At 36.0% G+C, this 17,931-nt stretch overlaps 1 protein-coding gene across 2 annotated transcripts in view; it reads right to left on the reverse strand.

The window, feature by feature from the left end:
- Positions 1-6,597: 6,597 nt before the first annotated feature.
- Positions 6,598-17,931, reverse strand: part of Snx17 (sorting nexin 17) — a 57,879-nt gene continuing 46,545 nt past the window's right edge. For both annotated transcript variants that reach the window (XM_081755827.1, XM_081755826.1), the window contains exon 10: positions 6,598-14,757. In XM_081755827.1, the coding sequence (XP_081611953.1) occupies positions 14,617-14,757 (141 nt within the window). In that variant the 3' untranslated portion in view covers positions 6,598-14,616. The remainder of the gene's footprint in view (positions 14,758-17,931) is intronic.

A 17,931-nucleotide genomic window follows, 5' to 3' on the forward strand; every position in this document is an offset into this window, starting at 1 on the left:
TTCGCACGCCGCAAATGGTGCCGCGACCATGCAACTTGGACCGTTGAGGACTGGAAACGTGTCATATGGTCGGATGAGTCTTATTCCCAACCACGGCCTGTGTTTGTGTGTGGAGAACGCCCAAAGAAGCTTATGATCTGTAGTGTCTCCGCCCAACTGTGAAACATGGCGGCGGCTCGGTGATGCTGTGGGCCGCCATATCATGGTTTTCATTGGGTCCTGTAGTCACACTTAGCGGACGAATCACTGCCAACGATTATATCGCAATTTTAGGAGACCACTTGCATCCTATGGTCTGGATGTTGTTCCCGGACAATGACGCCATCTTCCAGGATGATAATGCACCCATCACACAGCTGGCGTTGTTGCAGCGTGGTTTGAGGAACATCGGGATGAAGTTCAACACCTCCCCTGGCCCGCCCAATCCCCAGATCTCAACATAATTGAACATCTGTGGTCCGTCTTGGAAACACGACTCCGGCGACGATTTCCACCTCCATCCTCTCTCACAGAACTGGCCGATGCCCTGTACGAGGAATGGTGTAAAATTCCACTTGCTAGCATTCACGACCTCTATGTCTCCATCCCACGTCGCATCAAGGCTGTTCTGAAGGCGAAAGGTGTCCCGACACCATATTAATCTGGTAAGTTGCAATTTCGTTCAGGTGTTTCCATTTTTCTGATCACCATCTGTATATATATATATATATATATATATATATATATATATATATATATATATATATATATATGTTGAGGTTTCATTTTCTTTAATAGGAAGTATCGAAAATAAAAAATGGCAGTTGTTGCATAGGACATTGAATCTTCATTTGAAATTCTTTGGCTCTAGCTGAAATTTGAGAGGGGGGCATTAGTTAATTTTAAGTGTTTTAATAGTAGTGTGTTTATTGTTCATTATTCTTTTTACTTACCATGGTCGAATTGAGTTTTACAGTTGTAAATAAAGTGTCTTTCGTCCCTACACACGATTCAATATTGAAGGTCGTATGCTCGAAGCCCAGTTCAGGGCAACACCTAGAAGAATCGATATCCTCATCTGGGTACTTAGTAGTTTCCAGGCTACAGTGGATCATCTGTTGGAAAATGTCATAGCTGATGATATCTTCTAGCAATACTAATAAACCGTTCTGAGTGAGCTTCCGGCAGGCCCGTAACCTGACACTGGAGACGATTTGAATCTAGTTCAAAAGATTTCTTCAAAGCAACGACTCGTTTCTTCTTCATAAACACTTCACTGTTCATTTTCATTGAAGCATTGCTTTGGACTCTTATCAAAATTGAAAACAATTTTCTGTTCGACGTATATTGTTAAAGTTGTGTTGGCATTCGATGTATGCAAACTGGTCGAAAGTTCGAACTTTGGCCAGTCTAGTATTATTGACAAACCAGAACTATATGAGAAATTAACTTCACCAGATATTGAAGCCAATTAGATCGTTCCAGTTAATGATACAATAGTCTATGCGATCTACGAATACAATGAAAATGTTCCTGTCCAGGATCGTAATACCAATCTTGTTATCGAAGCGTTTATGTCAGGAACGACCAGAATTATAAAGTACCTGGATATGCTGTGAGAACATGTGTTGTACTTTGATACAGATTCTGTGATTTATGCAAAGCCAAAACGAACCACTGAATCGTCGGCATATTTAGGATCAATGCCTGACGAAATCGAGGCGTACGGTGAACGAGCTTACATCAAAACTTGTTAGTGGTAGACCCAAAAATTATTCACTAGAGGAGTTTAACCCAGTGCGAAAGTTACCAGTTATACAGGGTGTCCCAAAGTAATGGTGAAAAATGAAACAACAGATTCCTGGCACCAAAACAAGACAAGTGTATATGACATATAGTCTGGAAGTGGACAGGGGAGGAACTAAACAGTTCCGAAAGTGGGGGTAAGGAACTTCACACCTGCCTACCGGAATAATGATAGGAGCTAGGAAGGGGGTTCAGAGAAAGACATAAATCAGCTTGACCTGTTAAACGCATGCTACGTAACTGCGACAGAGATTCTGCATGTCCTGTATGGATTCACCGAGTGTCTGTGTAACATATGTTTAACAGGTCAAGCGATATGATATTAATGCCTTTCTGAACCCCTTCCTAACTACTATCATTATTCCGGTAGGCAGGTGTGAAGTTTTTTACCCCGACTTTCAGAGCTGTCTACTTATCTGCACTACTTATCTTACTACTACTTATCTGCACAAAAGTAAGTAAATCACATTTTTGAGTATTATTTTCGTATTTTATTTAAAATGTGCTATAAAAATGTAAAAAAATGTAAAAAAAAACTTTCCTCGGGCCGGGTTTGAACTCATGCCAACCGACAACATCAATTGTCTCAATTCTGCTATTTGAAGGGAACGTGGCAAGACATAGATAACGCCAACTAATCAGAACTGTGTTTTTCGTTCCTACTTCCGGGAGCATTACTCTCCTGAGCTAGTCCTATCAGGCAGGACAACTGAATTTAAACTAAAGAGGCCAAATCCATTTTTTTTTTAATATCTGCATTGCGGATAGGAAAAGCGAAAAATAAAATCCCAATATAAAAAAATCCGAATTTCAGATAAAATCCAGATGTCGGAGAAAAATCTGGAAATGGAAAATAGATTTCGAATAAAATCTGTTTTTTGTAAAATAGATGTTATTTTATACACAACTAGCATCAATTACCCGCTTCGATCGGTTAAATTAAGAAAAAATAGTAATATGTTCTTTTAGTCAGTCACTTTTTACTATTACTAAAGCGCTCGTTCATATCGGTCATTTTCGATTATTTTGTAGTTATTATATGCTTCTTTCTTTTAATACCATAATATATTTATGCATTTAACTTATGTGTAACTATTTCTTTTATTCTAAATATTAATTAATTACATTATACATTCTTCTTCTTATTTTTATTCAATCTCTTTTATTCTACTATCTATCACATCTAAATAAAATATCATAAATCATTTAAATAATAGTCTCCATAAAACAAGCAATACACTATCTATAATCCCACTATACTACCCATTTCATTATTATAATATACTAATACACTTTACCCATTACACCGTTATAAATCAATTTTATATTTATTTATTTATTTTTATATGTTAATATATCCCACTCCCTTCCCCATGTTGCAGAGAACGGCATCGTAAGTTCCATTGTTCACCTCAGCGACCCCGAAAACTATGAATTCGACACGGATACTTTTCATTTTCACATATCTCCCCTCTCCCCCAAGTTGCGGAGCTGAATTTGGATTCAAACAGCATCAGAAGTGTCACTGTTCATCTTAGCGATCCCGTAAACTGGATTCGACATAAATATCGATCATTTTTGATCACTTTTAAATGTCTCTCCACTCCCTCACCTTTAAGTTACACTGTCAAAGTGATGTAGCAAAACCATCTCAGGTTTAAACTTAATCTAGGTTGTAAATTTGATCGAGATCGGTCCGGTGGTTCAACAGTTATTAAGTTTTATTTATTTTCATACATTTCCCCTCCTATCCCCCTCGTCTAAGTTCTACCGTCAAAGTGAAATGATAAAAAAAAAAAAAAAAACTCTCAGACCCGAACTTCATCTATGTTAAAAATTTGATAAAGATTGATCGTTTGGTTCAAGAGTTATTGTTATTAGGTTTTATTTATTTATATATTTATTTGTTTTATCCCTTCCTCCCCCTACCCTAAGTTCTACCGTCAAAGTGTATACCATCCCAGGCCCGAACCTCATCTATGTTGAAGATTTGATCGAGATCGGTCGAGTGGTTCAAGAGTGATGAAGTTCCAAAGACAATCACTTTAATTTTTTTACATTTCCCCCACCCCCTCCCCTACATTGCACCGTCAAAGTTAACTGAAGAAAAATATCAGGCTCAAACGTCATCTATGTTGAAAATTTGATCAAGATGGTTGGGTCGTTCAAGAGTTAAGGCTTATTTATATTTATACCTCTCCCTCCCCTCCCCCTTCCCTGGGTTCGACAATCAAAATGAAAATTTAAAAAAAGAAGAAAAAAAACTTTCCAGGCCCGAATCGCATCTATGTTGAAAATTTGATCGAGATCCGTAGGGTGGTTCAAGAGTTATTAAGTTTTATTTATTTTTATAGATCTCTCCCCTCCCCTTAGATCTACCGTAAAAGTGATATGATAAAAAACGCTACAGGTCTGAACCTCATCTATGTTGATAATTTGGTTAAGATTGGTCGGGTGGTTTAACCGTGATGAAGTCACAAAGACATTCACTTTTATTTATTTTTTAAACGTATATCTTCCCCCTCCCCTTCCCCTACGTTGCACCGTCGAAGTTAAATGAAGAGAACATCCCAGGCCTGAATCTTAGCTATGTTGAAAGTTTGATTGAGATCGGTCAGGTTGTTCAAGAGTTTATTTTTTTATAATTCCCCCCTCCTCCTCCTCCCCTAACATCTACAGTAAAAGTGAATAGTTAAATACACTCTCAGGCCAGAACCACACCTATGTCAAAAATTTGAGAGAGATTGGACGGGCGGTTCAAAAGATTAAGAGTCATAAACATAGTCACTTTCAATTTTATAATATAGATTCCCATTAAATCATTGTTACTCTTCAATTAAACTGAAATATAACGCAGAATACTATTTGTACGAAAAGAGATCAAGAGGACATTTCAGTAAAGCATAAAGCCACCAGCACTGTCACGTCTCGATCCAGTACAGGCTTCCTCTTATAAAGTTATTTTAGAAAATTTTTGGGCCATTCCATATAAAATCTCTTCTCTTGATTCAAGACGACAGTTTACAGCCCACCATTTTGTTTTCATATTCTTGTTGGAGGCTTAGCCAAATGTATGTCAGTTGATTAAGGTTGTTGATCTTCCTCTAATACTAATAGGAAATGCACACAATTTTCTCCATCGTATGCTCTTTTTTATATTCTGTCTGATGCAAGGTTTTTTTTTTTTTTTTTTTTTCACAGTGTGTTTGTTTTCATAACTCTTTCTCTCTGTCACAAATAGTGTTACCAACCATTCGGTTTCCAACAGAACAGTTTGGTTTTACTATTTATCTGGTGTCTGATTCATTAGTCAGATCGGTCATCTTTCATTTGGTACTTTTATTTACAAGAATTACGGGCCTATTTTTAGCTAAAATCATGTTTAGTTAATTAACTTTGTAATTAAGTCAAGACTTTGTAATAGAAATGGCCAGGATCTAAATATTATGAACATTGTGCATCATTATATTTAATACTAGCTGAAATACCCATTCTTCGCATGGGGGCTGTATTTGGAAGTCAACGCCTGTGGTAGTATCACCATTCGTCTCAGCGGACGCTGAGATTCTTTACACTAATATTGGTCATTTTGGATTATTTTTACGTTTCGGTAGTCCCCGGCCCGGATACAATGGTAGCTGAATTTGAAAGTCATTGTTAATGGAAGTGTCACCATTGATCTCAGCGACCGCAAAAACTACGGATTTGACACTAATAGCGGTCACTTGGATTATTTTTTCAAGTCTCAATACCCCCCCCCCCCCTCCCCCGGTGACGCCGGCCTGGAGCCGAATGGGGTGAATTTTGACGTTAATGTGATCGCAGTTTCACCATTGATCTCAGCGACCGCGAAAACTATGAATTCGACACTAATATCGGTCACTTTTTACTACTTTTACATGTCCCGGTAAACGCCTCTCCTCCCCCCTTGTGACAACCCTAGTTCGAATTTTGAGGGGAAAAAAAAGCTTCGTCTTGGTCTGAAGCTTGAATCAAGGTACCCGTGACTCTCGGTCCACTCGTCTAGTCCCCAGGCCGCACACAGACACACAAACTCTTCATTTTATTGAATTTTAAAAATATTTAAGGAAAAAGCCAAACAGAATCTTCACTGTGCAAAATCCCCCGTATGATGAGCTTGATTTTGAAAAATAATCAGTGTTGCCTGCGAGACGAGAAGTACATTTTCAAATTCGAGACGAGACGAAATTTTTTTCCAATCTCTTAGGCAACATTAATTCACCCAAGTCTTGGGTCCCAATAATTATAAAAGCTATAAATTGTTAAAATGATTGTAGAAACATAACATAAATCTTTCAGTTTTACGTTCTACATTTATGCCAGCTAGGATTGAAGAATGATTGAAGTAGTGGAATGAAGGAAGTGGAAGGAAACAGGAGAACCCCGAGAAAACCCACATTAAGACAACTGTTTTATGAACTTGTAGAAGCTGAACACATACATGATCAAAAGTATCCGGACACCTGGCTAAAAATGACTTACAAGTTCGTTAGGCCCTCCATCAGTACTGCTGGAATTCAATGTGGTGTTGGCCCACACTTAGCCACTTCTGACACAAGTGACATCCAATCACCTGACCACGTTCGAACTCCGTGAGTTCCGCGGAGCGCCTCATTCTGCTTTCTCACGATACCTAATGACTACTGAGGTCGCTGATAATGAGTACCTGGCAGTAGATTGCAGCACAATGCACCTAATATGAAAAACGTATACTTTTGATACTTTTACTTTTGATCACATAGTGTATATTCTAATCATTACTCAGGTATACTACTAAATAAATCCACAATATACAGAGTCAATGATCTTTTTATTTCTAAACACTACGTCTGAATATATACATATAACGTCCAAAATGTTGTATGAAAAAATGCTCGATACAGCTGGTTCATTCTGCATATTAGAATAATTAATTGTAATATGACAGACCTTTTCTTAACATTTTTGGTGTTTCAGTGAAAAGTTACATAGCAAATTAAAAAAGAATTATTATTATTATTACGCAAATGTACACAAAGAAACATTTTACATGTACATATTCAACATTCTCAACAAGCTAAATTTTATGTTCACCTGAAATGAAATACACAGCCATATTAATCTCGATTTGCCCTTCTAAACCAAATCACGCATAAACTGAGAGGAAGAATTTAATTAAGACTCTTCTCTATGTGTTATTTAGTTGTGTGTGTTTAAAGTTTCTGACAATGGCGGCTTTTGACAGAAGTCATATCGATAATTTAAAATTTATGGATATTATCGATAATTTAATCTTACTTAGTTCTTGTATAAGCTTTCTGAGATTGTATGAAGCTTTACCCCTTAGCTTGTACCGATAGAATTCAATTACCGATGCGACTTCTTCTCAATAGCTGCCATTGGCTTTTGGATTGTAGAAAAACAAACAGTAATGGTTCTTCGAAACTATATAGGAGTTTCCATTTTTCTTTAATATGTAGAAAATATTTGTCTCATGATTGTACACACAGTAACTATTAATATAATATAAGGTACTTTAATTAATATATTCACGTAAGAATATTCATTCTATCCTTACTTTGAACTTCTATATTTTTGGCAGAAGGATAATCATATAAGTTTTCGTGTCATTTCCAAGAACAAATAACTTATTACCTAGCAAGCCTCCATTACTTTTTATTTATAAGCAACGTCAAACTCATCGGTGCAGTTGAAAGTCTGTTGTACAATATTTTGGTGACTGTATACAAGAAATGCATTACTCACGATGGGCGATATTCAGTCGTCCTTACCTGCGATTAGCATCGTGTTAACCGTTTGACTAAAGCACGATTATAATTTCCATATTGAGTAACATTTTCATTATGTTATCCACGACTTACACGTATATCGAAAGAGGCAAGTCATGATTTTGACGCAGGGATTGCTAAAACACATTATAAAAGTTTACAGAATACTAAACTTTCTTCGACAAGGTTGTCGGTGAACCGTACGGATAGGTCGTGGCTTATATCTTTCGTTGTAAGTCGTGAATAATATCAAACGTACTTCTGAATATGGAAATTACAATCATGTGCTAGCTAAACCCTTAATACGACGCCAAATGCACATACAATCTTGTGACTATGATTTAGTTGTTACGGAAATCTAAGCGTAGACAATACTAACAACACATACCACAGAATAGTGACGTAAAAGCTATCAACAATAATGACCAAGGACAGTCGTCATCCGTACGAAGACGATTTAAAGTGCAACAAATTTCTTGTGATTGGATGGTTTCGGACCAGATTCCTCAGTTCTCCGTAATTGTGACTATACAGAGAACCATATCATGGCAACAGAACCACTGTAACGAGCTACAGAGTTAAGAATATTTAATGTCATTTGTTTTCTTGCAACCAACACGGCAACTGGCTTTCTGTCCTTCATTCTTAAGCCGGAGTTCGCAATTTGTGGGATTATTTCTCCGAATCAGAGAGTTTCATCCATCTACACCCTTTCTAAACTTTAACGGTACTAATCACTCTTCCTTAAAAAGGATTAGACACCGCAGCACATGAAATGAGGTCTCGTAAGATGATGAGCTGAGACCCACCTCTAAAATAAGTATTTCTTTTGGTAATGGAAATCTCATAGGATAGCTGTGTGTTGACAGATATCAAGAAAGAATGAAGAAGAAAACAAACGGTACGAGGTAGTGAGAAACGGTTTTCTCATATGGATCCAATGTTCCAAAAATAGATCCTTATCCTTCTATTCCAACTGGAAGTGATTCCAATTATCATTTCCCACTTGAATATTCCCTGCAACAAAACAAAAATAGAGAAAGAAAGAGAATAAAGGTTCTTTTTTTAAATGTCTACTCAGCTCCTCAAAACAGATCCACTTCTCTTCCCTTATCACTCGACTAAAACAGGAAGGGCTGAAATCCACCATAAATTTCTGTTTCAATATTGTCACTATAGAGCTCAAAAAGGAGATAGCAAGAAGTGGTTTCTTTGATGTGAACTTACTGTCAAAAAGAGTAAGTTCAACGTTGGTTTTAATCCCTGTATTGAAACCGGAAGTTATAGAAATTTCTCACTTCCAGCTTTGATATTACATTTTCATACACCAAAAACCGTGAGAGATAGCAAGAAATTGATTTTTGATATAAAATCAGCATCCAAATAGTAGCTTCCATCTTCCACCGAAGTGATAAATCTAATATTTTTGGTTACAACATTGGATCCCCATAGTTTGGAAGTTTACCGTAATTTCACTATGCGAAACAAAATTCACTCTTGTTTATGCTTATATCCATCATCGATAACGTGCTAACACCTACGGATGCATCACACACAGTTCTTCCAGCTTTATTCTACTGCGCCCTTGCTTGAAGCCGTATTAGACGCAAACCAACTTGTAATTACAACTCAGTACAAGTTGATTAGTGTCTTCTAAATTGAACTATATTATAAAGGTTAGTTAATGTATCTATGACTTCTCCAAAATAATCCTATGTGCAGTGAATTGAATGTCATCTCCCGAATTGAAAGTTTTAGTATAGGCTAAAGAGAAGAACTGTGCCGAAATTTCAATTCTTATATTATTGATTTTGATTAATATATTAGCTCAAGTCAGTCACACTGAATGTGTTTATTTTAGGAACAACAATAGTAACTTCTATACGTAAATTCAAGAATTGACATGATATAGACGTACGCAATTTATAAACTGCTATGAATTTGTTTCAAAGCATCTTAGTCTCTGAAATCCATTAAACCACGAAAGAGCAAACTTGTAAAGTTTAAAACGAGAAATGGCCGTCACATGTACAGTTCATATTTTCGGTTTGTGCGATTTATTTCACCCCATCACACTTAAAAAAAAGAGTAGTGTTGCACAGCTTTTCTTCAAAAATTAAAAGTCACACAAACAGTAAGGAACTCTGCCTATGGTCGTGATTAATGAGATAATATTACATGGCAGAACCTCACCTGAAAAATATCAGCATCCCTAACGAAAGTATTCCTATAAAATAGTTATAAAGCTGACTAAATCTAACTGCATATCTGAAGTTATATACGCATGCAGTATTACAATTGACTTGAGTTTACCAACTGAAAAAACTGTACAGTTCTTTGTGCAATCAAGTTGTGAAAATAAGTACTGCGCAAAAAAACAAAGACTTTTTTTTTCAGGTTAATATTTCCATCGAAGAACTGATTTGCAGAATGCCACATGACAATTCAACAAACGATCTTATCTAGTAACACTTTAAAATTGGCCTAATTAACTTCCTTTCCATATATATACACACGTATGTGTGACACATACTGTATACACAGTTGGACATATTGAGAGAGCGAACGCAATTATTATTTTAGCTATTAACTGCTTTCTTACAATATTAAAACCCAGATAATGACCACTAAACATAAACGAAGGAGCCAAATATTGTGAGGAAATCGAAATGTTGGCAGCTACGACGGACAAAACTGCAAAGTGGTTTAAAAAGGAAAAAAAAAAGTTAAAAGCAATAAACCAACCATCTCTGTCTATTTCAAAATACACAGTGGTATTACTGTATTCTATAGCAGTAATTAATTAACAACGTGCCTTTTATCTCAATCTTTCGGAAAAAGGAGCACTGGTTTTCATTGTTTTCTGCTCTTCTCACATAGACTATGCTGAAATCAGAAGCAGGGTGACTTCCCTTATCCCATTAAACGTTGACTTCTAACCTATATTCAGGGTGAGATCACTTTTTATTTTGTAAAAACTGAACAATGTGGTTAATTAACACAGTTCCACTCAAAAGCATAGATTTCAGTGTACGCTTGAAAAGAATGAAAGAATGAATAAAATCTACAGTTGTATGCCCTGTTGGTTAAAGGAAAGGTTGATCTATTTAAAGTGAACGATTATAAAATACCTGGTGGCAGTGGCGTATTTGGGAGGTGGCTTCCGGGCTTAAGCTCTCCCCCCCCGAAATCTTACTTAGTATAGTAGAGTAAATGAAATATTTTGCAGAATTTTCATATTTCCAAGCAAAGCCCTCCCGAAACAAAATCGTAAATACGCCATTGTCTGGTGGAATAAGAATGTGGGAGGAAACGAGAACCTCAACAAAACCTACACATACGATGTTGTATACTACAAACTCTCATGGGCTGCAATTAAACCAAGGCTTCCTAGCACTAGAGGTGAGCGCTCTACTGAGCTGTGTTCGATTAAATGTCTTCTCAACTAATGCGCAGCTCTACGAGAGGCGTAAAAATGAACAACATAATCTTTCAGGATCATTCTTAGTGCAACGAATGCTACCGGTAAATAAATGATGGCACATTTATAATAATTCAGTTGGGGTTCACTGCACAATCGAACCTTACTAGAAACTTCTATTCGTAAGATTTAAAAGGAGGACAGTAAAGCAAAATATTGAAAGAAATAAAACGACGAACAGATAAACAACAAGACTCTTCGGACAGTTTTGGAAACTTGCACTTCATTTCACGAACAGTTTTACGTGCTACCCTTCTTGCTTCGAAAACATTTATGCAAGTTGGATGAGACCACTCATGAAGGCATTCATAGTACGAAATATTAAGATAATGCTAGCGCAAATATAATATTATTATGGCACAGTCAACATTAAAATTAATCTATCACAGGAACAAGAACAACATTCAAAATGTTGCAAATTTTTATGATAAGCTAAATACACAGAATACTTATATACAAACCACGTCGATTATGTTAGTTGAATACGAATTGAGTGTCCCTTTCCGCAACAAGGCTATATGAGACATGAACCGACATCTTTACGTAAAAATCTGAACTTCATGAGCTCCTACGAGGATTCGTACCCGGCCCTCCCGTGACAAATACACGCACATTAACCATACAACCACGAACGAGCAATGCCGTCTTAACAGGACAAATTACCTAGGTAGTGTGCTGGGGGGACCTTATACTTAAATTTTACACTAATACATATAATTCTGCACGTAGGTCCCATAGAAAAATGACCATCGGGCTTATGCGTAAAGACAATCCTGTGCGAGCTCGACGAACGTGAACACATAATATGTACATTTGGTTAATAGAGAGGCAAATAACACGTTATAATGAAATTCACAAACTGTCCATAACATAGAAACGGAATTGAAAATGTGCTTATACAGATTATCGTGATGGCAGTGACATTGAGCATGAGAAGAACAGCACACATCGTATGAATAATATGAAGAGAATGCTACGCTGTCTGTAAATTCCATTATCGTAAAAGAGTCTGGGCAGGATAATGTCGAAAGTTCCAGTGTTCTGTTTATAGAATACTCTGACAGAAGAAGTCTTTACTATTTTCAGTAAAACTCTTCAGTCCTTAGGCAATACCGAGATTTCGTAAAAGGGTACCTATTTTTCAAAAGCAAGACCCTAAATTCTACGACTTAGTATGAACCCACAGACAAAGGTAGAGTCCTACAAACATAACTGAGAAAAAATCACAGAGGGAACACATTCTTAGTTACTTCTCCCCTCATAAATCAAACATAATGAATAGGCTAATTAAAAGAACATTAAAGTGAAGAAAATTGACCAACTTGGAGAAAAAGGATTACGTTTACACAGTTTAACAAATGTTTTCTATGAAAGGGAAGAAGCTTAGCGCATTAGTGCTATATGTTTGACTATGGGTATAGAAAGGGGCGTTTGGGTTATTAATAAGAAAAGAATATCCCGGATTATTCATTTTGAGGCTTAGAGCTTCGTTTATTTCCACCAAACGCATATACAAAATACAGAATAATGTTTAGATCGCAGTTTTTTAAAGTTAATTACCAAATTGGTCTATAAACTGTCCTAAAAGTCTCTTACCACAGGCAAAATGGTAAAATCTTTCTTTTGTTGTAGTGAATGAAGCTGTCAGAAGACGAACGTGTAGAATTGCTGCTGCTGTATGGGCGTGATGGTTACCGTCAATCAGTTTAACTGACGTCATCCCGAACGACAATTAGTATTCCACACCACCGTGGGACACCTTAGAAGAAATTTAAAAGTATGGGTTCTCTGTTGCGTCTTCGTCCGTCAAGAAGATTGCCTGTGTGCTCAACAATTTATGATTCCGCTTACAAACATGAGTTAAATTCAACGGATAGCACATTAAATAAATACAGTGATGTTACCTATGGTACGGGAATTTTCGAATATCATATAGAAATTTAACAAAGTGTTTACAAAATCAGAAGAAAGAAAGAAAAAAACTAATTATAACGGAAGACAGGCTGTAATACAGTACAGAGAATTAACGCCTCTTATTAGCAACGAGATTCGTGGATCTACATCTTTCAGATAAAGAGTTTCAGGAACCATATGAACTCCCGCCGAAATCGAAGAAGATAGCGGTATGCATCTAACCACCAGGGACTCCTTACTGCAGAAAAGGTTTTCTGACGACATACATGATGGAAGACTTGTGACAACACTTATAAAACTAACAGGAAAACAAATAGGAAGTCACATATACTTAGGTCACCTACAAAATTAGTTTGTATTGAATGAAAACAAAACTTAAGACATCATTTGCTATAAATAATCAAACAACTTTCAAGGTCTGAGAATATGCACTTTCCCTTTAAATAAAAGGAAAATCTCACCAAAGCAAACATCTATTATTACCAATCTGTCTAATGTCTCTGAAGAAGGCAATGATATATTGCCGAAATTGCTACACAGATTAGTAATAACAGGTGCCAGTTCTGGTCAAATTTTAATTTAAGTTCCAAAGCTACAATGAGCAGTTATTCACTTATTTCCACAAATCATTCAAATGTGACTCATCAACTCTCAACTCAGAAACGCCTAGCTTTTCAGAATATATATCACAATAAAAAAAGACTTAAATTTCAGAATTGAAATACGTTTCTAATTGTCAGAGGAAAAAAAGAAAGAAAAAAAAAAACAACCGGAAAGACGAATAAATGAATGATGAAAGTTAAATAATGGCAAACTTCACAGACGTGTAGTCACCAGATACAAAGATTGAGACATCTAAAATGGTTATAAAAACGCGGCGTTCACGGGAAATAAACGACGGACAAGATAAAGCTCAAGATGGTCAGTTTGTGGGTAAAATACCTTTTGGTAGGCCAGGAAGACGGTAGGAGGATTATATGAAACCAGATCGTCGAGAGGTAAATAATGACAATCATCAATGGATTGATCTGGCACAACGAGCTTGTTTCTGTGGCAATGAACCTTAGTATACTTTTACGGTATTTGTACCTTTCACGGTATTCGAATCCCTAAAAGTGACACATAGAGAAAAGCCTTAATTGTACTATCAATTAAAAAAAATCAAGACCTTTGTCTTTTTATTTTGAGCCGTTGATTGTTAATGAAACACCGAACAGTACATACACTCACTTAGAAAAGCTGAAACAAATACTTTTTTTTTCCCACAAATTACACGAAAAAAAGCCATGTTTCTCCGATGTCAGGCCATCTTGTCTGGTATATTTTTCTTGTCTTAACAGTGGAATGACACTGAAATGCAACATCATACGTAAAATATCGCAATATATAAAATCTTCTGTCGGACATTTATATTAAGTTACTGCTTGATACATACGTAAACCAGTAATGGAAGCTCTTTTTTTTTTTTTTTTTTTTAAACATTGTGGATTAAAAAAATTACCACACTGAAGCTCATTGAAACCACACATGCAGGTGGTACGGAATGATTATTTGGAATTCGTGTCTTTATATACAGGCAGAAGATTAGTTTCACTTTCATTCCCACGCATTTGTCACCACAATGTGTCTCTTGCAATTAATTCAGGATCAAAGATCTTCGTCTCCAATGCCCTCAAACGCATCATTTTCCACGGTTGGATTCGTATCCTTTCCTGAAGATTTCAGCGTCTTCTTTGACAACTTTTTAACGGACGAATCTCGGCTTGGTGATTTTGTTTCGCCATTTTGCTGCAACAAATTAAATATACCTTTTATAAAATTCCACTCAGATATACACACACACTTGTTTTAATACATATATACTTTCTAATCACATTATCAACTAAATAAACAATCATTTTCTTAATCAATGAATGCGGTATGCGAATACATTCGTATCGTTTTGGAATAATGTAAACTTCGTAAGAAATTAAACTGACGCATCTTAAAAATATTCACGTGGACTAATCTTGGTACATGTCTCTCATTTAGTAATTGCGGAAATTTTCAGTGGGGGAGGAGGAGGAGGAGGAGGAGGAACAACAACAACAACAACAACAACAACAACAACTACTACTACTACTACTACAACTACAACTACAACTACTACTACTACTACTACTACTACTACTACTACTACTACTACTACTACTACTACTCCTCCTCTGAACTTCCGCAGAACCATTCTCAAACTTTTCTTGATATTACTCAAAATTCTCCTGAATCGAGAAGATATAGTTGTCACCTTAAGACTATAAATAGTGCTAACATTTTACTTGCACAATTTGTTGGCACGCTTTCTCTTTTAGCACTGACTATAATTCCTATACTAAATAACAGATATATAACAAAATTAGTCCATGTGAATGCATCCTATTTTTCTAGACTATAAAAACAAATTACTGATCCTCAGAAAATTAATTATAATCGCCTTCTTTTTCCTTTTCTTTTTAAAGCGAGATATCTTACATACCTCTTGAGAAAACTGTTTCTTTTGGGAAATTAGCAACTTTATCAGCTGTGGACATAATCAATATATATAATAAAAGTAAGTGTGGTTTGACCGTGCGTGCTACAAAGACTCCGAGAAACCAAGATCCGGAGCCCCATGGGAGTTATATGGTATTGTAGCTCTGTATCTCTCATCCATGAAGAAGGTTTTGGTTTGGACCAGCAGGGGTCCTAGAGGGAGAAAACGCCCTAGCAAAGGTGTTACTGTGGGGAAAAAAAAAAGTTAAATTTTAACGACGATGCGTGCATTTCTTTATTGTTGCTTTTCTTTCTACACAAATCATTATTGATCGAATATTCCAGAATGTTCTAGAATTATCAACAATTTTGGAAAATGTTACAGATTGTTATAGAAGTTTCCCAAAGGTTTGAGAATGTTCTAGAATGTTCCAGGATGTTCGAAATTGTTGTAGAATGTGCCAGCATGTTATATTATTTTCCTATAGGTTTGAAAATGTTCTAGGATGTTCACCACTAGGAAGGTACACATTAAGAACACGGGGTAATTTTTATTCAAGTTTACAGATATCGTTATGCTCAGGTTCTTCTCAACCTATTTAGTGTTTTGAAAGGAAAATGGTGGGGTTATGTCCTGATGATGGGAGTCAGACAACAGAACCTACCTTAACGTAACCTAACCGAATCTGAGCTACTACTACTATTTGTACTACTACTAGCACTACTTACTACTACTACTACTGTTTATACTACTACTACCATTACTACTACTACTACTATTTTTCTTCTATTACTACTGCTACCAATATAACTACCAACTATTACTATTAATATTTGTACTACTACTACTACTACTTCTACTAAAGGCCGCCTCTCATATCTATACACAATTATTTCCGTGGCGCTCCTGAAGTTCACTTGTTCCAGGTTGAGTATCGCCATGCGCCAACACAAGAAGAGTCTATATAAGAGTAGCGACACTATTTCCACAAAGACAGGTGTTTCAGAGTTACGGTAAAAAATTACTTATTCAGAAGCATAATTAACTAAAATTATAGATTACTGAGAAACAACTTTTCTGGGAAGTACATTAACAGAAAGTTAAATACATGTCAGTTTCATCTTCAAATTACTTAATGCATATTAGCTGAAATACGCGCCAAAAGAGAAATTGCGCTTGCATAGGCATCATCTGAAATTGCCACAACATTAATGCAAGGAGGACGAACTGTGCATTCAGCTTTGAAACTGCCATTAACTGTTGCAGAACAAGAATTTCCCATTTGTAATGTATCAAGATCATCAGGACGAGGTGAACTTCTAAAACAGGCTGAAGTACTCATTTGGGATGAATGTGCAATGGCACATAAGAAATCATTTGAAGCATTACATAGAACACTACAAGATCTCCGAGGTAACTCAGAATTAATGGGAGGTGCATTAGTTATACTTTCTGGAGATTTTCGGCAAACGCTTCCAGTGATTCCAAAATCAACTCCAGCACATGAAATAAATGCATGTTTGAAGCAATCATTTCTCAGGCATCGAGTCAAGAAAGTACAATTAATAACAAATATGCGAGTTCAACTTTTCAATGAAAAAACGAGACACTTTGCCGAAAAACTCTTACAAATTGGTGAAAGCAAGCATCCAATTGATTGTATAACTGGCCAAATTGAACTTACAAGTAATTTATGTAATGCTGTCCACAGTCCAGATGAATTAATAGATCAAGTTTACCCTAAGTTGTTCAAAATTACACAAATTCAAATTGGTTATTTGAAAGAGCCATTCTAACAATAAGAAATGACGTCGTCGACGATATTGATTTAAAAATTCAAAACAAGATTCCTGGTGAGGAACGAATATATAAATCAATTAATTCTATAGTTGATGAAAATGAAAGTGTTAACTTTCCTACAGAATTTTTGAATTCAATGCAAATGCGAGGAATGCATCTACATTGTTTAAAATTAAAAATAGGATCTCCAACAATTTTGTTGAGAAATTTGTATTCACCAACATTCTACAATGGAACAAGAATGACCGTGAAACAGTTATCAAACAGTATAATTGAAGCAAAAATAATGTCAGCAAAGGATAAATAAAAAAACAGTATTTATTACAAGGATTCCGCTCATATCTACCGAACTGCCGTTTCAATTCAAAAGACTGCAATTTCCAGTAAGATTAGCATCCAGCATCACTATAATAAATAAGGCACAAGGACAAACGTTAACATATTGTACTAATTTAAAAGAATTATGCTTTTCTCACGGTCAGTTATATGTAGCTTGCTCTAGAGTGGGAAACCGAAAGGATTTATATATCTACTTACCAAACAGTAAGATAACAAATGTAGTTTATAAGCAAATATTGTAATAAAGCAACTTAGTTAAGTATGAAATAAAATGAAAATAACATTAAATACAAACCAGACTTTCCTTTCACTAC

Source organism: Thermobia domestica, chromosome 4 (assembly GCF_964235325.1).
Source record: "Thermobia domestica chromosome 4, izTheDome1.hap1.1, whole genome shotgun sequence".
Classification (NCBI taxonomy): Eukaryota; Metazoa; Arthropoda; class Insecta; order Zygentoma; family Lepismatidae; genus Thermobia; species Thermobia domestica.